This window comes from Chlorocebus sabaeus, chromosome 9 (assembly GCF_047675955.1).
Source record: "Chlorocebus sabaeus isolate Y175 chromosome 9, mChlSab1.0.hap1, whole genome shotgun sequence".
Taxonomy (NCBI): domain Eukaryota; kingdom Metazoa; phylum Chordata; class Mammalia; order Primates; family Cercopithecidae; genus Chlorocebus; species Chlorocebus sabaeus.
The window spans coordinates 102490703-102514680 of NC_132912.1; the positions used below are offsets into that span (position 1 = coordinate 102490703).

At 38.6% G+C, this 23978-nt stretch overlaps 2 protein-coding genes across 3 annotated transcripts in view; both read left to right on the forward strand.

Annotated features, from left to right (window-relative positions):
* The first annotated feature begins 70 nt into the window (after positions 1–70).
* On the forward strand, positions 71–22498 carry CUTC (cutC copper transporter). 2 transcript variants are annotated; one of them, XM_007963815.3, is made up of 9 exons: positions 71–272; positions 4394–4465; positions 5587–5646; positions 9123–9332; positions 10002–10037; positions 13538–13671; positions 16619–16646; positions 20739–20844; positions 21991–22498. In XM_007963815.3, the coding sequence occupies exons 1-9, from the start codon at positions 212–214 to the stop codon at positions 22103–22105; spliced, it is 822 nt and encodes a 273-aa protein (XP_007962006.3). In that variant the 5' UTR covers positions 71–211; the 3' UTR covers positions 22106–22498. The 2 variants fall into 2 exon arrangements, with proteins under 2 accessions (XP_007962006.3, XP_007962007.3); XM_007963816.3 differs by lacking the exons at positions 13538–13671; positions 16619–16646.
* Positions 22499–22621: 123 nt separating this feature from the next.
* Positions 22622–23978, forward strand: part of ABCC2 (ATP binding cassette subfamily C member 2) — an 87458-nt gene continuing 86101 nt past the window's right edge. The window contains exon 1 of the mRNA XM_073019248.1: positions 22622–23278. The gene's annotated coding sequence lies outside the window, so the exon portion shown is untranslated. The remainder of the gene's footprint in view (positions 23279–23978) is intronic.

Consider the following 23978-nt stretch of genomic DNA (forward strand, 5'->3'; position numbering starts at 1 on the left):
TCGGGCAGCGGGAACCCCGCCTTCTCTGGGGACCGGAGTGAACAGAAGTGCGCCTGCGTTGCGACTTCGCTTTCGCGGGGGCTGCTGGGTCGTAGGCGTCGGGGATGCGCGCAGGGGCGCGCGCAGCTGTTGACTAGCTTCTTTGCTCGTGCGCGCAGGAGCCCAAACTCCCAGTGGAAACTGCAGGCGCACGAGGAAGAACGTGTGGAGCATGAAGAGGCAGGGGGCTTCCTCTGAGCGGAAACGGGCGCGGATACCGTCCGGGAAGGCCGGTGCGGAAGGTGGCGGGGGAGGGGACGGTCGGCCGACTCGGCTTCCCGGGGCGGGCCGGCGGGAGTCGTGGTCAGTGGTGATTTCTTCTGGAGTCGTTTCCTCAGCTCCTTCCAGCCCCTTGGGCGGCACCTTCTATTTTTGAAGCGTTAAAGGTGTGGAAACGGAGGGCGTGACGAAGGGCAGGTAGCGAGATTGGCTCGGCTGTGGAGCCAAAGTTCGAGTCCGGGGGTCCCCACATAACGGCCGGGCGACCCTGTACAAGTTGGTTAACTTCAGCTTCACGTTTTATCCGTCGCCACACGAGGATGCCAGTACCCCCCGCACCAGCAGCCAGTACTCCGCTGGGTTAATTGTCGAGCGCGGAGCCCAGTTCCTAACCTGCAGTTACCTGTAGCTGCCACGGCGGGGACGGGGCATGGTCCCTAAAGCCACGCAGCTACGAAGTGGCCGAGCTTGTGGCTGCTCCAAGTCCCGAGTTCTTCCTGAGTGCCAGGGTAGGATGGCATGGCAGGTGTCAGAGAATTTGGCAAGTCCCTCTTCCTCTTCCTCCGTGAACTCTTGGTTCCTCCAAACGATGACCTCAGGACTCCTTTACCTTCCTAAACGTTATCGAGATCCTCAAAGATCTTTATGTGGATTACATCTATCGATTTTGACTGTATTAGAAATTAAAACAAATTTTTCTTTGGGAGGCCAAGGCGGACAGATCACCTGAGGTCAGGAGTTCGAGACCAACCTGGCCAACATGGCGATACCCCATCTCTACTAAAAATACAAAAATTAGCCGGACGTGGTGGCAGGCGCCTGTAATCCCAGCTACTCAGGAGGCTGAGGCAGGAGAATCACTTGAACCCAGGAGGCGGAGGTTGCAGTGAGGCGAGATCACGCCATTGCACTCCAGCCTTGGCGACACAGCGAGACTCCGTCTCAAAAAATAAAAATTAAAAAAAAAACAAAAATTTAAAATATTGATCGATTGATAGATTAGAAAATAACCATAGTAAGCCCATTACACGTTGACATATTTTATGAAAAAGAAATGTTCCTAAACAAAAACATCAAAAAAGAGTGGGAATATTTTATATTTTTGCAAGTTTCTTCAATATGTCTTAATGGAAGACAGCTGGATTCTCATACCCGCTGCTTCATTCAGTCTAACATATCAAGGAGCCTCTTGCAGTGAGCCGAGATTGCGCCAATGCACTCCATCTTGGGTGACAGAGTAAGACTCTGTCTCAAAAAAGAAAATGCCTCTCACTTGTGAGAGAATTAAAGTGAAAAAGGCGAATAAAGTCTTAGTATTATTATGAAAATGGTTGTCACCCTATAGACGCTGAAAAGTCTCAGAGGCCCCCAAAGCTACCTGAAGTACTACACTTTGAGAGCTGCTGCTGCTGCTCCTTTGATCTCTGTAACTTTGTTGCTTGGAAGAACTGCCTTGCTCTGCCTTCTGTCATAGCCTTTTTAAAATATCTCTTCATCTTCTCCTGCCTAGGGTCCTTTCTTAGGTAAGGCAAATAGTCGCCCGTCAGCATCAGCATCGGCCAGTGCCACTGATCTGACAGCTGGTCTGGGAGCTATCAGGAAACTCATGGAGTTAATGCAGAGCTGTTGGTTAAGAGCATAGGTTGACACTTAACCCTTTTTGAGTTTGAGACCGATCATCTTTTTTGTTTTTGTTTTGTTTTGTTTTTTGAGACGGAGTCGCTCTTGTCGCCCAGGCTGGTGTGCAGTGGCCTGATCTCGGCTCACTGCAACCTCCGCCTCCCAGGTTCAAGCAGTTCTCCTGCCTCAGTCTCCTGAGTAGCTGGGATTACAGGCGCCTGTCACCACGCCCAGCTAATTTGTGTACTTTTAGTAGAGATGGGGTTTTGCCATGTTGTCCAGGCTGGTCTCAAAATCCTGACCTCAGGTGATCCGCCTGCCTGGGCCTCCCAAAGTACTGGGATTATGGTCGTGAGCCCCCGTGTCCGGCAGGGACTTAAGTAAGGCATAAGGCAGTTGCAGTCTGATGTTAGCAGATGATAGGTTTTTGTTTTATTTCTTTTTCAAAGTAAAAATTGCTTTTTTAAATTATAAAAGCAATATTGGGTAGAAAAAATAAAGCAATAAAGAAAAGTAAAAAGAAAATAAAAATAATTTCAAATCACGCCCCACCAGAAGTGGCCATTACCAGTATGTGAAGAACATTTATTAAATGTCATTGCGTGAAGTGTGCATTGTTTTGTTCATTTTTTTAAATTATGTGCTCCTGGAAAAAAAAACTCTGTTTACATCACACTTTGTAATATAAGTACATTAATTTTGTTGTAATTATTCAGCTTTTAGTAAATATTTGATTATTGTGTACCATGGTAGATACTGTGCTTGGTGTGGGTGATGATAAAGATTTCTCACATGAAGACCTTACTTAGGCCAGACGTGGTGGCTCATGCCTGTAATCCCAGCACTTTGGGAGGCCAAGGCTGGCAGATCGCTTGAGTGTAGGAGGTTGAAACCAGCATGGGCAACATGGCGAAACCCTGTCTCTACAAAAAATACAAAATTAACCAAGTATTGTGGCACTTACCTGTAGTCGTAGCTACTGAGGAGGCTGAGGCACAAGAATTGCTTGAGCCCAGGAGGTGGAAGTTGCAGTGAGCTGAGATCATGCCACTGCACTCTAGCTTGGGCGACAGAGCAAGACTGTATAAAAAACAACAACAACAACAACAACTTAGGAACTCTAAGTCGAGTAAAAGTGTTCAGATATTTATCTGCATAAATAATAAAAGGTAGAAAGTAATTCATATTTTAAGAAGGAACAATTGGGGTTTCATAACTCATGAAGTGTTAAATGAGTTCAAAAGAGAGACATAAAATTTTCTACTTCGGGAGAGAGAAAAAAATCATGGAAATGTTCCTTGCAAAATTTTATTCAAAGATGGAGCCAGAAGGAACTCTGGGTTGCGGAGAAGGCATTGAGGAGCCAGCGGTAGGGACTGGAGAGGTCTGAAAGCATAAGAAGGAATGAGACAGTATCGCTCTGTCACCCAGGCTGGAGTGCAGTGGCACAATCTTGGCTCACTGCAACCTCCACCTCCCGGATTCAAGCGATTCTCATGCTTCAGCCTCCCAAGTAGCCGGGATTACAGGCGGATGCCACGATGCCTGGCTAATTTTTCTATTTTTAGTAGAGATGGGGTTTTACCATGTTGGCCAGGCTGGTCTCCAATTCCTGACCTCATGTGGTCCACCCGCCTTGGCCTCCCAAAATGCTGGGATTACAGGCATGAGCCTCCACACCCAGCCAGATAAGTAATACTTTTTTATTCTTTTTTTTTGAGACGGAGTCTCGCTCTGTCGCCCAGGTTGAAATGCAGTGGTGCGATCTCGGCTCACTGCAAGCTCCACCTCCTGGGTTCACGCCATTCTCCTGCCTCAGCCTCTGGAGTATCTGGGACTACAGGCACCCGCCACCGTGCCTGGCTAATTTTTTGTATTTTCAGTAGAGACGGGGTTTCACCATGTTAGCCAGGATGGTCTTGATCTTCTGACCTCGTGATCCACCGTCCTAGGCCTCCCAAAGTGCTGGAATTACAGGCGTGAGCCACCGTGCTCGGCCTACTTTTTGATTCTTGAGACTGCATACTTTACATGAATTATCTCATTTAATCCTCACTACTCTGAGGTAGGTTGTTTTATAGGAAACTTAAGTAACTTATCTAGGATCTCACGATAAATAGTTGGTGGGACGTGGATTTGAAGTCTGTCCTGCTTTTAAACCTATATTCCTTATAAAGAAGTTTAAATATATTTTGCAGACATTGAGAAACATTGTAAGAATCTTAGCTGGAATGTGATGATGAGGTCTATGTTTTAGGAAGATTAATTTGGTATTCAATATACATTTTCCTCAGTATAATTTTTTATACATCTGTCAGTGAGCCTATTTCAGTCTACAGGCATCAATTCAATAATTAATGTGATATTTTATTGCATTCATGGGCCCTAGTGTACTTAACCTATTTGCCTATTATTGGACATTTGCATTTTGGCAGCAAAATGTAAACCCTTTGTGGTCAATTGGTCTGGATGGATAGAGCATTTATGAACTCTTACCGTTCTCCATCTATTTTAGGAGCAGCAAATGGATTTCTCATGGAAGTTTGTGTTGATTCAGTGGAGTCAGCTGTGAATGCAGAAAGAGGAGGTAAGAGAAATTAGAGAATGAATGACAGTTGGCTACCTTTTTAAGAGTCCTTATTTTTTAGAGACACACACTGAAATATTTAAAATGAAATAACATGATGTCTGGGATTTGCTTCAAAGTAATCTGAGGTTGAGAGAGGAAGGTAAGACTATAAAAAAATAGTTGCATCACATCAGGAGGACATAACGTGTTGGTTTTTTCTGTTTTTGTGATATTAAAGGGAGTTCAGGTATTGCCAGCCTAATCTATCCTTAAGGTTTTCTGTCAGCTTTTCACTAATAAATTTAGCAACCCATATTTTAGTAGTGGTTGCAAAATGGTGACATTATTTTTCACTTATGAACTAGAATACTTCTGTAAAGAACTTTCCCTTCATCATCTGTTTGGTTATGCTGAAGTATAGTTTGTATAAGAAAGGCAGAATAAATGCTTGCTTCTTTTCCCTTATTTATTATAATAATTCTTAGAATAATGAATTTGTTCTCTATCTTCCCTTGAATTGTTTTGTCATTATGCATCTAGATTTAAATATGTTTTATGTATTTTAATCCATTGTAGTTATTCTGCTTATTGATGAACAAAATGTTCTATCTGTGGCTAGTGAGAGCTTCTTCAAGCTGGTTCCTGAGATCTTTTGATGTGACCTTAGTAGCCTAATAATTCTTTTGGTTTCAGCATTTTCTTATTCTTGAAATTGTCTTGGTTTTGGCTACTCAAAAGTAGCTTTGTGTTTTTTAAAGCGTACAATAATAAAGACACTTTTGGGAAAGATTATGTTATTTTCTTATCAACAAAGACGCAGTATTCCTCTGTAGTCAGTTTTAAGAAACATCCTTATTTTATGTTAGTTTCCTGTACGTAGAGAGGCAACCCTATAATACAAAATTTTAAGAGAACTAGCTTAACTGTAGTTAACTCTTCAGTTTGAGTATGAGTAACACAATGTGGCTGCAGAGTATAACTGAGTTAAAAACAGAGTTTTACTCTAGTTTTATAATCTGATTTCTCTGAGATTATTTCTAAGACTGTTCTGTATTTGGAAAAAAATGCATATTAACAGCTTGCTGTTTAGTAAGAGCTTATTTTTTTAAAATGTACTGAGCAATGTGTTTATATTACAGGTGCTGATCGGATTGAATTATGTTCTGGTTTATCAGAGGGGGGAACTACACCCAGCATGGGTAAGTGTCCCTTTTTCCCAGATTTTCTGGTTGGAGTTCATGGAACCTGGAAGCAACTGGTAATTAGTTTCGTTGGGTCCTCTACTAATGTCATGTAAACTATGCTATGGATGTTGTATCAGAAATGTTTATGGTGGTAAAAAACAAAATCAAAGATTTGATCACACATATTTCTTTCTCACATCAGAAAGTTGAGAAGTAGGTCAGTAATTGTTAATACTGATTCAGCTGCTCTGCAGTAACATCAAGGATTAGGCTTTTATAAAATCTTTACATGCTGGCATCCTCAGTATATTGAAATCCCCTCCTGGTCTTTGTACTATTGTTGTCATACATTTTACTCATACACATATCAAAAACTCCATGCTATGTTGTTAGTTTTGTTTGAAGAGTTAGTTATCTTTTATTAAATAAGAGATGTAAATAATAAGAAAACAATCATATATTTACCCATATGAAATTACCATTTCTGGTATTCTTCATTCCTTTATGTAGATCCCGTATTTCTATCTGGTTTCTTTTTCTTTCTACCTGAAGTACTTTCTTTAACTTTTTTTGTTAAAAAGTATGCTAGTGATGCATTCTTTCAACTTTTATATGTCTAAAATAGCTTTTTCCTTTATTTTTGAAAGGTATTTTTGCTGGGTATAGAATTCTAGATTGACAGTTTTTTTCTTTGAAGATGTTTTTCCATTGTTGTCTTGCTTGTATTGTTTCTGACAAAAAAATCTATCATCCATATCTTTATTTTTCTCTATGTAGTATGTCTTTTTTTATACCTACTTTTCAGATTTTTTCTTTATTACTGGTTTTGAACAATTTTCTTATGATGTACTTGAGTATAGTTTTTTCGTGTTTCTTCAACCTGTGCATTTGTACTTTTCATTACATTTGCAAAATTTTCAGCTTGCAGCTTTCAGCTTGTTCTCCACTGCTTCCTTCATAGACTTCAGCTATACTTGCATTAGACTACTTGAAATTGTCCCAAAAGTCACTGATGAACTTCTCTATTTTAAAAAGTCTTTCTGTGTCTCATTTTGCATGGTTCCTATTGTTTTGTCCTTGAGCTTACTGACCTTTTCTTCTGCACTATCTGATCTGCTATTAGGCTTGCCTAGTATGTTTTCATCTCATACATTGTAGTTTTCATCTCTAGAAATTTGAGTCTTTTTATGTCTCTGATGTCTCTTAACTTTTTTGAACATGTGGAATAAAGTTACAATAGCTGTTATGATGACCTTGTCTGCCAGTTCTAACATCTGTATCAGTTCTGGGTTTGTTTCATTTGATTTATCATCTAATAATATATCTTATTTTCCTGCCTGGTAATTTTTTATTGGATGCAAGACATTGTGAATTTTACTTTATTGGTTACTAGACATTTTTGAATTCATACAAATGTTCCAAAACAGTTTGGTCCTTTTGGGTCTTGCTTTTAAGATTTGCTGGGCGAGTCTGGAGCAGTGTTAATACAGAGCTAATTATTCCTTACTACCAAGTCAGGATTCTTCTGTGAATTCTACCCAGTGCCTATGAATTTTGAAATTTTCCTCTGGCTGGTGGAATAGGCATTATTCACAGCTTGATATGAATGACAGGCACATCATTTCTAATCCTTTTTATTGGTTCTGTCCCAGGCCTTGAGTAGTTTCTTTGCATGCATGCACCAGTCAATACTCAGCTGAATATTAAAGGAGGTTCTCTGCAGACCTCCAGAGTTATCTATCTGTCTTCCTTCCTTTCTTCTTTCATTCCTTCCTTTCTTTTCTTTCCTTCTCTCTTTCTGTTTTCTTTCCTTCTCTCTTTCTCTTTTCTTTCTTTCCTTCCTTTTGTTTTTTTCTTTCTTTTGACAGGGTCTCACCTGTTCTCCAGGCTTGACTGAAGTGGGGTGACCATAACTCCCTACAGCTTCAAACTCCTGGGCTCAAGCAATCATCCTGCCTCAGCCTCTCAAGTAGCTAGTATTACAGGCATGTGCCACCATGTCCAGCTAAATTTGTTTGTTTGTTTGTTTGGTAGAGATGGAGTCTCACCATTTTACCCAGACTGGTCTTCAACTCGTTGCCTCAGGCAATCCTCCTGTCTCAGCCTCCCAAAGCACTGGGATTACAGGCATTAGCCACCATGCCAAGCCTATCTTTTTTTTAAAAAGTCCTTTTTTTAAATCACTGTGGTAGTCTTTGCTACTCCAGTGTTATCTTTCTGTCCTCCTGGTACTTTCTCCTATAAACTCTAGCTACTTCAGTCTTCCTGAACTCTCAGCTTTGTCTCCTTAACTCAGGGAATTGTTTTGGCTCTGTGTGGGTCCCCCATCCCTGTGCTTTGTCCTAGAAACTCTCAAGGCAGTAAACTGGGTTAATCAGAATTGACTTACTAACTTCATTATTTACCGTTTTCAAGGATCATTGCCCTTCACTGCTTAATGTCCATTGTCTTGCAAACCATTGTTTCATATATTTTATCTAGTTTTTTCTTTATTATTATTATTATAGGTGGGAGGGTAAATCCAGTCACTGTTACCCTGTCTTGGCCAAAAGCAGAAGTCCCTATATGAATTGTGGTCTCCTAAGTTATGCTACTCTGAGGTTGATAATAGCATTATTTAATGTAAAAGATTTGTATATGCAACAGCCCTTTGGAATCTTCACACTAAAAGAGGGCATTCCTGGCCATTCTAAAATCCCTAGAGCATGTCTGTAAATTTGAGTACAGTCTGTTTTTGTAACACCAATTATGATTCCTTGCTTGGTATTGGACAACTGCTATCCTATGCAAAATTTGGGTTCTTTTAGCAAGAAGAAAGAAGGAAATTCATACTGGGTAAACAACTCATGGAGCCTGTCACAGCCTTATACTATTGATGGTTTATGAGCTAGCCACATATTATGGCATATTTGGGTACTTTTATGCATAGATCTCTGCATAAAATCACAAATAAGTAGAACTTTGCTCCCTTTCACATATCTTGTTTTAAAAAAAAAAAAAAAAAGTTTTCTAAATGTCTTTGCCCATTAAAGGAATATGAACTTTAAAGCTATTTAACCATCTCCCTAGTAGGTTTTAAATAGAGCTGTAATGAATTAGAAAGAAGAAATTGGATCTTGGGGAATTACGTACTGGCAGAACATTGAGCCTGGTAGTTATTACACTTTCAAATGTCACATACCAATAAAAGGGTTCTGAGTCATAAGGATTTTTGTTGAGTCAACTGATAAGTGTTTTTAAATTGTAGCATCTTCTGTTTTCTAAATTGTTCTGCTTAACCCGTTGCTATTACTTAACTTCTACCACATATACATTTTTGTTCTCAGTGTCCTCCTTCCTTTTAGAGCCGTCTTTCTCTGGTTTCCTTAAACTCCACCTTTTTCTTTTGGATGTAATATACAAGAGCAGATGTAAATGACCAATAATATATCATTGGCTTCCTTGAGCTTTTAGCTCACATGTAAATTTTAGTCTGCTTTCTTTTCTTGTAGGTGTCCTTCAAGTAGTGAAGCAGAGTGTTCAGATCCCAGTTTTTGTGATGATTCGGCCACGTGGAGGTGATTTTTTGTATTCAGATCGTGAAATTGAGGTGATGAAGGCTGACATTCGTCTTGCCAAGCTTTATGGTGCTGATGGCTTGGTATTTGGGGCATTGACTGAAGATGGACACATTGACGAAGAGCTGTGTATGTCCCTTATGGGTAAGAATTTGTATCTAAGACCTAAAAGCCTCTAATGATAATTGTATTTTTGCTCACAATATAAAAAAACATCCACAAAACCAACTTTGCAGTCATAGCTGCAGGCACTTATACTAACCTAAGTATTTCAAATAGTAGTTCCTTAGATGTTTGGGGTGGGATGTATGTGTGGCAAAGCCTTCTTAACTCTCCTCAATTGCTATAGATTAGGTTCTGCTACTGTTCCCATAGAATAGAAATTTAAGGGAAATTTACCATGGTTCCTTTAATCACTGCACCAAGAACTTCAAAAGCTATTGTAGTTGGTGAGGATGGACCACCAAGTTGGAAGATGTGAAGAGGACAGAAGCAAACTACCTGTATTACTAGACCAAAGTATTTATCGAATGACCTCAGAGAGGCAAGTGATAGATGTAATGCTGCTCTTATAGTTGTCAGATTAAATGATTTCCATTTGGTGCTAAGGCATGACCATTTTTTATATAAAAATCAGAGGTTTGTGGAAAGATATGACTTTTGAATTTGTAAGGCTGACATTTTATTATGTTAGTTTACTGTTTTGTTAGGCGAAGACAGTATTAAAAAGTTTCAACTAACATGAAGAATTCTATATATAGTAATCAGTGATGACATCTTCATTCATGTTGTTATATGACTCTCTTTTTATAGCTATTTGCCGCCCTCTGCCAGTCACTTTCCACCGAGGTGAGTAATTTTCATTTTAGAAGTTCTGTTGAACAGTGTTAGTTTTCTAATTTCAACAACTGCCACAACCTTTTTATGGAACACAATTCTGTAGTGTTCCAAGGTTACTAGTTGTTTTTTTAGATCCTGGGACTAAAAGTTATAAAAGTAGAAATGTGCAATTTCTAGAAAATTTGAAGCCTTAGTTATGAAAAGTTGTTAAAAACAACTTTTTAACAAAAAGTGGTGGTGGTGGTGGTGGGATATAATAGAGAGAAGGAGAGAGTAAGTATTGCCTTCAAGTGTGTATACCTATCACAGCATTCCAAGCAAGAATCCTGAGACTCATTTTAACTAAGATTGTATTAGGTCATGTGCAACCCCTAAAGAATAAATCGTTGTGGCTGGTGAAATGAAAGGTACTGTCTATCTTAAGCCAGGCAAAACCATCCCTGGGGCTAGCAGTGAGGTGAGGTTTCACAGATACAGACTTCCTAAGGGGAGAGAAAGTTGGGTATCTGGAGAAGAATTGGATCTTATTAGGAAGAGAGAAAGGAGAACAGATGCTGTCTAGTGTTGACTATCTAGTCAATGAACAGATGTCCACTATAGTGGACAAAATTATTTTTCATTATAGCTTGTCTGCACCACAATGATTTTTTAATGTGATGGTTTCTTATAAAGAAATAGTTCCGGCCGGGCGCGGTGGCTCAAGCCTGTAATCCCAGCACTTTGGGAGCCCGAGAGGGGCAGATCACAAGGTCAGGAGATCGAGACCATCCTGGCTAACATGGTGAAACCCCATCTCTACTAAAAAATACAGAAAAGTAGCGGGGCGAGGTGGCAGGCGCCTGTAGTCCCAGCTACTCAGGAGACTGAGGCAGGAGAATGGCATAAACCCAGGAGGCAGAGCTTGCAGTGAGCCGAGATCCAGCCCCTGCACTCCAGCCTGGGTGACAGAATGAGACTCCGTCTCAAAAAAAAAAAAAAAAAATCCTATAAAAAATCAGGTAGTTTTTTGTTTTGTTTTGTTTTTTTTGAGACGGAGTCTCGCTCTGTCGCCCAGGCGGGTGTGCAGTGGCCTGATCTCGGCTCGCTGCAACCTCTGCCTCCCGGGTTCATGCAGTCTGCCTCGGCCTCCCAAGTTGCTGGGATTACAGGCATCTGCCACCATGCCCAGCTAATTTTTGTATTTTTAGTAGAGACAGGGTATCACCATCTTGGCCAGGCCACTCTTAAACTCCTGACCTTGTGATCCACCTGCCTTGGCCTCCCAAAGTGCTGGGGTTACAGGCGTGAGCCACCACTCCTGGCCAAAAAATCAGGTAGTTATAATTTCTATACTCTTTGGCTAGACCTTGATAAAATGGAAGAACAAGTGTCTGTTTTGCCTTCAGAGAGCACTGCCATTGCACGTGAAAAGAAGTCTACAGTCATAAACAATTTTTTTACTTCAAATTTCTGTTCTTTTATTTATTCCAAAAGGTTTAACAAAAATATTTTCATATTTTCAAAGTTTATAGAGTTTTGGGATTCCACATTTTTCTACTAATGTATTTAATGAGATAGCATAATATTGTTATAGTGGTGAGAAGGTGCTGCCACCAAAACAAGGAAATCTTCTGTGGTAGATTTAGTTGCCTACATACACTAAAGGGTGAAATGAAGGGGCCTGTCCCAGAGGACCACTACCACCTACTCCACTGCAGGAGAACTTCAATATCATGTAACAGTGTGAGAACCAAAGCAGAAGGAGGTTTTCTGTTTTCAGTTTCCCAATACCACTTTACTCTTTGAGGGCTCTGAAGAGGGGAGAAGTTTCTTAGAAAGTAGGATGGGGCCAGGCACAGTGGCTCACCCCTATAATCCCAGCACTTTGGGAGGCTGGGGCGGGCAGATCACAAGGTTAGGAGATTGAGACCATCCCGGCCAACATGGTGAAACCCCATCTCTACTAAAAATACAAAAATTAGCTGGGCGTGGTGGTGTGTGCCTGTAATCCCAGCTACTCGGGAGGCTGAGGCAGGAGAATCACTTGAACCAGGGAGTCGGAGGTTGCAGTGAACTGAGACAATGCCACTGCACTCCAGCCTGGGCGACAGAGCAAGACTCCATCTTAAAAAAAAAAAAGTAGAATGGAAGTGAAACTTCGTATAGTCTGTTGAAAACAACTGTCCTTATGCTATGAACCTTGAGTATGTGGGGTTAATAGATTAGTCTAAAATATAACTCAGTAATGAGAATGTGAGCCAAAGCCTTTTCTAGAACTGGTGAGTATAGTGTTTCATTCTACCTAGTCCAATTTTTCTGACGCCTTAGAACAGTTTCCCAAATCTGACTCACCTGCCTATCACATGTAAAATTTTACCATATGTGAGTGCTACCTGTGCACATTTATTTAATGATTTTCTTTAAATAAAATCTTAAGTATGTACCCATAAAAAAGAACAAGATCATGTCCTTTGCAGAGCCTTGGATGGAGCTGGAGACCATTATCCTTAGTAAACCAGCACAAGAACAGAAAACCAAATACCACATGTTCTCACTTATAAGTGGGAGCTAAATGATGAGAACACATCGACACATAGAGGGGAACAACACACACTGGGACCTTTCGGAGGGTGGGGGGTGGGAGGACGGAGAGGATCAGGAAAAATAACTAATGAGTACTAGGCTTAATACCTTGGCATGAAATCATCTGCACAACAAACTCCCAAGACACGGGTTTACCTGTATAACAAACCTGCACTTGTACCCCTGAACTTAAAAAGAAGTTAAAAAAAAAAAAAAGTAAATTTATTTTAAATAGAAACTTATAGCGACTATAAATGGAAAACGTTTCATTTCTTATCTGCATTTAAGTAAATACACTACTTAAATGTGTACCATTATTAAAATGATTATGCACAGTGGTGGTATGTAGACTATGGTGTGCTGATGAACTGGCTCTTAGAAAAAAGAGCTGATTTGTAACATTTTAAAATTTCTGTGGTTTAAATACTCTACCTTCACTAATTTTTTTTATTATCATTAATTAAATTTTTATTTTTCTTTTGTAACAAGGTCTTGCTCTGTCGTCCAGGCTGGGGCACAATGGTGCAATCAGCTCACTGCAACCTCGACCCCTTAGGCTTAGGTGATCCTCCCATCTCAGCCTTTCGAGTAGCTGGGACTGTAGGTGGACACCGCCATGCCCAGCTAATTTGTGTATTGTTCATATGGGGTCTTGCCCTGTTGCCCAGGCTGGTCTCAAACTCCTGGGCTCAAGTGATCTCCCCACCTCGACCTCTCAAAATGCCAAGATTATAAGTATGAGCCATTGTACCTGGCCCTACCTTCACTAATTTCAGGCTGCCAGTGGATTAACAATCTGACTTGCAGAGTTCTTGAGTGTTTAATAAATTGACTTTGTAAGCCAGTACAAGCTAGGTCCAGCACACCACTGCATGTATACTACATTTTGGGAAACACTGCATTAAGAGATACCTGTTCAACATTCACATCAGTTTTATTTATTTCAGCCTTTGACATGGTTCATGATCCAATGGCAGCTCTGGAGACCCTCTTAACCTTGGGATTTGAACGAGTGTTGACCAGTGGATGTGACAGTTCAGCATTAGAAGGGCTACCCCTAATAAAGCGACTCATAGAGCAGGTACATGGACTTTATGTTTTTTTCCCCTAAGACTCTGTTGTGGTTACTCCTGACATTCTGCTGTTTAGCCAATTTGTGAGACTATATATTACTGACTTTGTGGTTACTCTGTAGGAAAGAGCAAGCAGGCAATAATGTATATAATTCTTGTTTCTTTCACATAAGTCTTTTTAATAACCAAGGCTTTCAAGATCAAATTATATATAGATAGTGCCTAAAGATCTGATCTAACTTGGATAAACACAGCAAATTTTACCTTTTCTCTGCCATTGGCATTGCAGTTTTTTTTATTTTTTATTTTTATTTTTTAGTTTAGATACAAGGTCTTGCTTGTTGCCCAGGCTGGTCTCGAGCTCTTGGGCTCAAGCCATCTGCCCTCCTTGCCCTCCCAGAGTGCTGAGATTACAGGCATGAGCCACTGCGCCCAGCCAGCATTGCAGTTTTAAGCCACATCTTTTCATTGTCAGCCCATGTATATTCAGGGGATCCCATGTAAAATTATCATCTGGAGGTAAATTCCAAAACTAAAATTATAATCTTACTTCTTCTCATCTGCCAATATAGGAGGAAATATATTTTTCTAGTTTATGAGTTTTCCTGGTGAGCTAGCATCATTTGTAGAGCACTCAGAAGGTGACTTTGCAATTATAGTGTGTCTGTGTTTTTCTGACATCAGTCCAGAGGCATTATAAGTTACTGAGTAGAGACTTTGGGATGAGAGAGTTGAGCATTTGAGAGTCAGGTTTGATACTTGCTATGTGATGTTGAGTAGGTTATTAGTCTTTAAGCCTCTCTTTCCCCCTATGTGAAACTGAGATGAGTTTAATACTAATTTTAGAGTTTCTCAGAAGATTGCTAAAGATGAGATGTGTAAGAGGCTTAGTACAGTGGTTGGCATACAGTAGGTCTTAATGTTAGGTTCTATTATTACTGCTATTAATAATATTAATGTTCCTGTGTAGACATCTGGTTATTTTCACTTTTCTATAGCCATGAAAATAATTTTCAGAAATTTCTCCTAAATATCCTATGTGACTTTGCTGTTCTGGGATATAATGGTTTGACAAACATTTATTAAATATATATTAGATGCAGGACATTTGTACTGTGGGTGTAACCAAGAGCTAAGTGTCTGTGTGTAGTCACTGTCCTTACAATTTAGTGCAGAACAGGCACTTCTAATAGAGCAGGAAATTTTAATAGCGCTCTATTTTTAAAAAGTACTGTAGGAGTACATTGGAGAGGAATTAACCCAAAATTTGGGGAAATGAAGGTTGGCAATAATTAGAGGAAGCTTCCCAAAAGAAAAGACATCCAGACTGCAGTGTTTTACTCATTTGAAGGATGTTTGGGAGTTATCTGTGTAAAAGTTGGGGGCAGTGGGAGTGAGGGTGAAGGGAATGTTGGCGGAATTGTTCCATGCAAAAGAAATAGTATAAGCAAGGGCTATAAACAAAAGCAAGCATAACTTAAAACACTGAGGAATGACCAGAATATTGAATGTGGACAGAATGATATCCAGAGCCTTGAAAACCTTATTAAAGTTTTTATTTTTATGGTACAGCGGGGAGGCCTGAAGTGTTTTAAAACAGAAGAGTTGATGAATCGGATTTCCAGTTTTAAAAGGTTACTCACTAAGGAGTAGAAAATAAGATATAATCGCCATAGTAATGTATTGCATTTCAAAATGTGTGTGTGTGTGTGTGTATGTCTGTCATTTGTATGTTAATCATTGGTTAGTAGGAAGAGTCCTTAAATATTCTCATACATTAACTTTACTGAAGTAACTACCTAGTAGTATAACATACTAGTTAAAGCATGGGCTTTGTGATTAGACAAGTCTGTGTTTAAACTCTGGCTTCGATGCTTGTTAATAGTGACCATGGATACATTACCTAGCCATCCTAAACCTCAGCTTGCTCTTCTGCAAAGTTAGGATAATAATAGCACCTACCTCCTAGAATAGTTGTAAGGGATTTCTTCAGGTTTTAGCACTTAGTAATTATTGTATATTATTAAATCTGACACTTAGTGATTGCTCTGTATTATTAAACCACTTTGATAGCCTTAGATAAGCATATACTTCTAAATAACCATGTGGGGAAGGCAAAAAGAAGTGGTAGAATTCATTTCTTTAAAAATATTATTTCTCTATGTTTTGGAAAGCCTTGATTTGGAAGAAACAGGCAACTGTGACCTCCATTCTGAAGTGATTTCAGCTTTTTAGATAATCAATGTTTTGTTTTATGGATGCTTTATTCAGGCCATTTGAGAATATGAAACATTCTTGTTCCATTTATTTCTCTAACAATTTTTAAATTATATGAAATAGCCACTCCCCTCTTTCAGTCTTTTTCGTTACCTTGCTTTATTTTTTCTTTGTTGTACTTATTGTTACCTGGAATTTTATTGTATAAATATCCCTGTGCATTGTCTCATCTTCCTTGAATGTGTAAGCTTCATGAAAGCAGGAACTTTCTCTTACTCACCATGGCAGGGAGGAAAAACTTTCCTTCTCTCCTCAGGGTTTGTTATTTGGGGGCCTGCAAATTAAACTGACTAAAGACAGATTAGCAGGAGTAAAAAGAGATTTTATCACATATATAAGTACATATATATGTAAGTACATACAGAAGTTCACAAAGAAATATGACTCAGAATTGGGGGCTTATATACCATCTTAATAGGTGAAGGGGAGGGAGAAAATGGCACTTATTGGGGGGAAAAATGACTTTTTGGAAAGATAACTTTCTAGAGACAAATTTACTATGCTGGACATCTTATCCAAGATCCCAAAGAAATAGAGAAGATCTAGTAAAAATTAAACATTAATAGTAATTTTTAAAATTTAATATATTCTGACTTATGTTTCTATTCTCACTGCCTTATTATCCCATTCAAGAGAAAGATATTAAAATTTACTTGTTTTTTTTTTTTCTTTTTTCAGGCAAAAGGCAGGATTGTGGTAATGCCAGGTATTTATTTATCTATCAATTCACTAGCATAACACTGAACTGTAGTGGAGGAAGAGCAAAGGAGGCAGGAAAATGTGAGAGAGAGTATTAGTACATTGCATATTAGTATATGATCTTTAAAGAGAAGAATATATAGTTTGATTAAAATGTTTAAGACTGGGAGATCTGTGCTAGAATTTAAAAGTTTAGATAAGAAGGAAAATATTCTAATAGGGATTAGCTCAAAGAGGAGTGAATAAGGAAGTAGGTAGAGATTGAGGTTTCTCCATATTTGCGCTCTCATTATATAGAATTTTATGAATTTGGATGTTCGTCTCTGGTGAGGCACATCAAATTTGATGCTAATCAAATTTTGTTTAGGACAAATGTCCTAATGAACAGGGTTTAAGCAAAGGTTTAGACAACATCCGTAGGTAAAATATAATACTCTCTCAGTTCCTGAAAATCTCTGATTGCCAAATTATTTCTTGTAACCACATTTAATCATATGATCCTGATGATAACCATGAGATCAGTTAAGTTCATAATGGCTAACTAGAAATGAACAGTTGGAGCAATTTTTAAAGAATTAGATGTACAACGTAGAAGAGTGAGACAAATGTAAAGACAATCTTAATTTTTTTATTAAGTTTCTCAAACATATAAAAAAAGTAGAAAATAGCATAATGAATACTCATATGCTCAGTCCCTAGATTTAACAGTTTGCCAAATTTGTCTCATCTTTCTTCTATCCTGAGGTATTTTATTAAAGTTAAATTGAAAGCATCATGACATTTTATCTTTACATATCTCTTAAAAAGGTGGGATGTTACCATAACAATTCCATTGTCACACCTATCACAATAAACATTTAATACTCAACTTTCTCCGGTTGTCCCCGCAATGGTTGTTATAGCTGATATGTTCAAACTAGGATCCAGTCAAGGAACAAGCATTACATTTTTGGTTATCTTTTGTTTGTTTGTTTTTAGAGATGAGGTCTTGCTATATTGGCCAGGCTGCACTTGAACTTTTAGCCTCAAGCGATCCTCCTGCCTCAGCCACCCAAGTAGCTGGAACTACAGTTGCACACTGCCATTCCCAGTTCTATTATCTTTTAAAATATCTTTAATATAGATGTTTTTCCTTTTACTTTTCTTGCTTTAAAAACTTTACAAAGTTTGGGCTGGGCCCGGTGGCTCATGCCTATAATCTCAGCACTTGGGAGTCTGAGGCAGTCAGATCACCTGAGGTCAAGAGTTTGAGACCAGCCTGGCCAACATGGTGAAATCCTGTCTCTACTAAAAATACAAAAATTAGCCGGGCATGGTGGCATGTGCCTGTAATCCCAGCTACTTGGGAGGCTGAGGCATGAGCATCACTTGAACCAAGGAGGCGGAGGTTGCAGTGAGCTGAGATTGCACCACTGCACTCCAGCCTGGGTGACACAGCAAGACTCCATCTCAAAATATAATAAAAAGTTAGGATCATTTACCCTGTAAAACGTCCTACTTTCTGGATTTATCAGATTATTTCCTCTTGATATTGTTTAACTTGTTCCTCATGCCTTTGTATATCCTATAAACTAATAGTTAAATCATAAGGCTTGAATAGACTGCTTAAACATTTTTTGTAAGAGTACTTTATGGGTGATTCTGCGTATTACATCATATGACATCACATCAGAAGGTATTCAGTCTCTCGTCATCTCACTACTAGTGATATCAAGACTGACCTAGGTAAAGAGTAACTTTTAAAAAGAGGCTGCGAACCTGGGCAATATAGTGAGACACCATCTTTACCAAAATGTAAAAAAATCAGTTGGGCATGGTGGCGTGCTCCTGAAGTCCCAGCTAGTCTGGAGGCTGAGGTGGGAGGATTTCTTGAGCCCTGAGGTCAAGGCTGCAGTAAGCTATGATCGCACCACTGCACTCCAGCCTGGGCAACAGAGAGAGACTCTGTGTCAAAAAAAAAAAAAAAAAAAAAAAAAAAGGGCCATATAAGGGGTATTGTCAAATATTTAGGAAGGCTTTTGACCTGTAACAAGTCCTTGAAACATGAGCAAAGAGAAGGTATATATTATCTGTCAAATTGTGGTCCTTTTTGGTTAATCAAGGAATGTTGAAAAGACTTTCTGAGTGTGATGCTTTTCCATTTAGCACTAAATATATGTAGTCTTGACAACTAATACTTAGACAATTGTTGACATTAAGAGTACCTTTGTTTAATATGCAATTGTTATCAGCTATGTGCAAGGCATTACTTGGGATGCAAAGCTACACAAGAAACCACTTTCTCAAGAAGCAGACTCAGGTCAAAAGATGTTAAATACAAAAATATTTGTGATTAATTTCTTTAACAAACCTTATCAAGCAAATGTTAATTATATGACAGTTATATATATTATATGCTAATTGTGTGATAGATATGAAAACAAAGTAATCCTACTTGAGGAGCTCACAGGATAGACTTATAAATAAATGTATTACAATTTCATGTGAATAAGTACCAGCAAGTAAAAACTCCTAGGTAAGTCATTCTGAATGCCTAATAAGTATTCATCATTGAGAAATATAAAGAGGTAGTTGCCCTCTAGGAACTTTCATAATGAAGCCTACAACATATTTAGACCCTGGTTTCTTCATCTATAAAGAGAAGAATATTAAACTAGTTCTGTGGGATCCTTTTTAACCACAGAGCTGTGTTAGTTTGAGTCTGGAAAGATGTATTACTTATGTACTCAAGTTGCTGATAACTGAGCAACCTGTGTTTCAGTAGCCAAATGTTTTGTTATTTGTTAGAAGGAATAGAAGGAAATAATATATTTGTCTCTTAATCCTTACAATAAGCTTGTGAGGTAGGCAATATTATCCCTCTTTTATTGGCGAAAAAGTTGAGGTCAGTGGATTTAAATAATTGTCTAAGATCACGTAGCTGTGAAGAGCTACGGTGATAAAGCCAGGATTTCAGTCTAAATCTACTCAGCCTGTATTTTTTCTATTTCTTTCTTTTTTTTCTGAGACAGGGTCTCACTGTGTCACCCAGGCTATGGTGCAGTGGTGCAGTCTCAGCTTACTGCAGCCTCCGCCTCCCAGGTTCAAGCGATCCTCCTACCTCAGCCTCTTGAATAGCGGGGTCTACAGGCACCCGCCACCACGTCCAGCTAATTTTTGTATGTTTTTGTAGAGACGAAATTTCACCATGTTGCCCAGGCTGGTCTCAAACTCTTGAACTCAAGTGATCCTCCTGCCTCGGGCTCCCAAAGTGTTGGGATTATGGGTGTGAGCCACTACACCTAGCCTTTTCTCTGTTTCTTAAGACTCAGTGATATTACTGTACCACTAAGGAAAAAAAGACAAGTTAATGAGTCTGAAAAAGTGTGTAAAGATAGGTTATTTCAGCATCTTTAATGGCTTGAGATACAAAGTACATAGTTTTAAAATATTGAGTATATCCTATAGGGAGATAAGGATATAAAGATGAATAAACTAATTTCATATTTAAGATATACTGGTATCAATTCAGAATGTGATTCTTTATAAATATTTAAAAGATTGTTCATCAAAACAAATGTCATAAAACCTTTGGTGGTACAGTTTTAATAAAGTACAGATTCTTCTGTGATATGAAGTATAAAGCTGATATCGTAACTAATAACCTGTATAATACTTTGCATTATTCCTGTTTCCAATGAAGTCAATGTAGTCTTTACATCCAGGGCTAGAGACAGAACCTTAGAGGTTCTCATTCAGGCACATCTCTGAGGTTGTGCTTTTGTAGATTTTTTTTTCCTCAAACCTGTCCTTACCTTTCTTTTTAATTTGATTTTGCTTTAATTGAGGGGCAAGCAGGGATAGCATTGTTGTATTAGCCAATGGACAGATAAGATTCTATCATACATGTTCTATAACCTTAATGGTACTTCCCCAGAGTCTGTAGCCTATATATCTTTTATCACTTTTCTAATCTCATTCTAACTTGGTAGGGAGAGACTAATTTTTGAATCAATGAGAAATTTAGTTTGGTGATTCCAAGTAAAGTAAGCAGTCATTATTCCTTAAATTTTATGCAAAATTCTATTTTACTTAATGTGTTACTTATTCTTTCCAACAGGAGGTGGTATAACAGACAGAAATCTACAAAGGATCCTTGAGGGTTCAGGTGCTACAGAATTCCACTGTTCTGCTCGGTCTACTAGAGACTCAGGAATGAAGTTTCGGTAAAAATGTATTCTACAATTCAAATAAGAAGGATGAGATTAATTTTTACTTTCTCCCAAACAGAAAAACTTTAGATGGGGGCATGATTAATCAATGGAATGTTGTGACTACTACATAAGTATTATAGTTGTTTTTATAGTTGAAAAACATTTCTAAAATGGTTCGTGTCCTGTCTTAAATAAACAGGCTCTTTGAACATAGGTGAACCTTGCCTTGTGAAGGCATTGCTGAACTTTGACCAGTTAATAGTAAACAAATTCCACGGTTAAGCTTCCAATGAGTCAGATATGCACATGTGCCCCACTCGCCTAGGATTTCCTGTAGCAAAGTTAATAACTATGGTATAAGGATGGAAGAGTCATAGTCATTTTTCTCCCTCCTACTTTTAGTGCTTAGTCTTCCCTCACATTTGTTCTCTGTTTTCAGTTATTTTGAAATTATATTACCATTAAGAAATTGTGACTATTATATGGGGTTTTTTAAATACTTAAGAGGACTCTTACAATTTAATAGTAGTTGAATGTTTCTGTTTATAAATTGGGAAAAACACAATGTAAAAGAAGTAAGATGGCTGGGCAAGGTGGCTTAGGCCTGTAATCTCAGCACTTTGGGAGGCCAAGGCGGGTGGATCACTTGAGGTCAGGAGTTCAAGACCAGCCTGGCCAGCATGGCGAAACCCCATCTGTACTAAAAATACAAAAAAATTAGCTGGGCATGGTGATACGTGCCTGTAATTTTAAAAAAAAAAAAAAAAAAGAAAAAAAAAAGAAGCAAGAACTTTAGAACTTAACAATTCCTGATATAAACAAGACCAGCCTGGCCAGCATGATGAAACCCCATCTGTACTAAAAATACAAAAAAATTAGCTGGGCGTGGTGATACGCGCCTGTAATTAAAAAAAAAAAAAAAAAAAAAGAAGCAAGAGCCTTAGAACTTAACAATTCCTGATATAAAATCGAGTATACTGTCTGGTGGATTCAGCTGCTGGATATTTCAAGTAATTAATTGATGAAAATTATGGAATATAGTAGTCTAGCATACTTGACTTACCCTTGTATCATGAAGTAGTCTATAAAATGAAGCGGCAGTAGGAGGGCTCATTTAATAACATATCATTATCTGTTCCTTTATTATTTCTATCACAGAAATTCATCTGTTGCCATGGGAGCCTCACTTTCTTGCTCGGAATATTCCCTAAAGGTAACAGATGTGACCAAAGTAAGGACTTTGAATGCTATTGCAAAGAATATCCTGGTTTAGCCAGACCTCTCTGAGAGACATGGATATCACAGGATGAAGGTAGAAGTATAATCTGCAATTCTCTGTGACACAGCTTTAACCACCTTCTCTGGCCAGGACAGTTGCAATCTTTGTTTTAAGTTTCACATGGCCATGGAAAACGTGCCCAAGAAGAAAAAGAATTTGAAACAGAGATACAGTCACTTCCTTTGCTTAGTCTTACCAGCGATTGTCATCGTGGTTAAAGCTTTTCTATGCTTCTTCCATACACAGAAGCTTAGTCTTGTTTTCAGTGGAATTAATTGATGAACTGGAAAAATTTAACTGCATGGTATGAATTCAGAGTGTGACTTAAGAGTCAATTCAAAGCAGTATTTTGCTTTTTCATTTGTAAAATAAAAATGTCCACTCTTATAGTATAGTCTCTTATTCTTGCACTAAATACAGTCGGTAGCCTACAAGTATGAAAGGAAAAATGTTGTCTCATTTTTTTCTTCACTTTCTCTTTTTATTATGTGCTGATTGGATATGCTGCTTTGGGCAAGATGTTAAGGGTACAGAGTAAAATGGTGCAGTGTGAAAATTCCCAGACTTGGGAAGCAGGATATCAAAGTTCCTAGACTTACAAAGACAGACATGAACCCTGACATTCAACAGGTTACTTCTTCTGTAAACAGAAAGAAATGGCTTAATTCTAAGATCCATCTGACAATTTTCAAAGACCTATAGTAAAAACTAGAGTGGAGTTAGGAAAGTTATCAAAGCAGCAGTTTCTTTCTGCTGAAGTCACAGATGGGAGAGACAGATTCTAGTGATGAAATATTTTTCCTATGACCAGGTCCCAAATGGTAAAGTTCATCAGTACCTGTATCTGTCACTTTCATATTTATAATGTCATTTTACACAAACAACACACTGGTAATAGTACTGTTGTTCCTATCTTAGGAGAGTAACTGAAGCATAAAGAGCTTCCCTTTGGTCAGGAAGCCTTAGAATAACATGCACAGATTGTGTACTAATGAATGTTTATATGAAGAGTCTTGCCTTTATTTATTATTTATTTATTTTTGAGACAGAGTCTCACTCTGTCATCCAGGTTGGAGTGCACTGGCCCAATCTTGGCTCCCTGCAACCTCTGCCTCCCGGATTCAAGTGATTCTCCTACCTCAGCCTCCTGAGTAACTGGGATTACAGGTGTGCGCCACCACTCCCTACTAATTTTTTATATTTTTAGTAGAGATGAAGTTTCGCCATATTGGCCAGGTTGGTCTGAAACTCCTGGCCTCGTGATCTACCTGGCTCAGCCTCCCAAAGTGCTGGGATTACAGACTTGAACCACCACACCCAGCCTAGATTTTAGGGACTCTGATCTTTCAGGATTTCAACATTTAGGATTATGGCATTCAGGATTGTGTCTTTGGGGATTATGATCCAAACCCCTCTTTATGTGTAAAGCACAGATGTACATACAGTCCATAACAAACATACAGTGTATCTATGGTATTAAAATTTCAGGAGAGAGGAGTGTTTAGGGAAAAGGGGTGACCAAAAAATCTCCTTAGACATAATAGTCAAGAAACACTGAATTAGGATAAGGTACTGACAGGAGAGAAAGTCATGGTTAAAGGCGTAGTCATAGTTAAAGCGAAAGCAGTAAAAATGTGATATAAAATGGATTTAATGTGAACTTATTTTGCTTAAAATGTGTCATATTAAGGAATACATCATGTGAACATTATCCAGAAGTACAAAAATAATACAGGTGTTTTAAGAAATCCAAATATTGAAATGGGATGGTATTTACATCTTTTCCTGCCTTACAAATAATTATATTAAATGTATATTAATCTTTGGACATTTTTTGGTATAATGAGGACAGTGGCTGGAGAGAGGA

Bases quoted from the DNA above. Each gene is read 5' to 3' on its own strand.
- CUTC (XM_007963815.3), top strand. From the start codon at position 212: ATGAAGAGGCAGGGGGCTTCCTCTGAGCGGAAACGGGCGCGGATACCG. The intron at 9,333-10,001 runs GTAAGAATTTGT...CTCTTTTTATAG, and splicing joins GCTGTGTATGTCCCTTATGG to CTATTTGCCGCCCTCTGCCA. The intron at 10,038-13,537 runs GTGAGTAATTTT...TATTTATTTCAG, and splicing joins GCCAGTCACTTTCCACCGAG to CCTTTGACATGGTTCATGAT.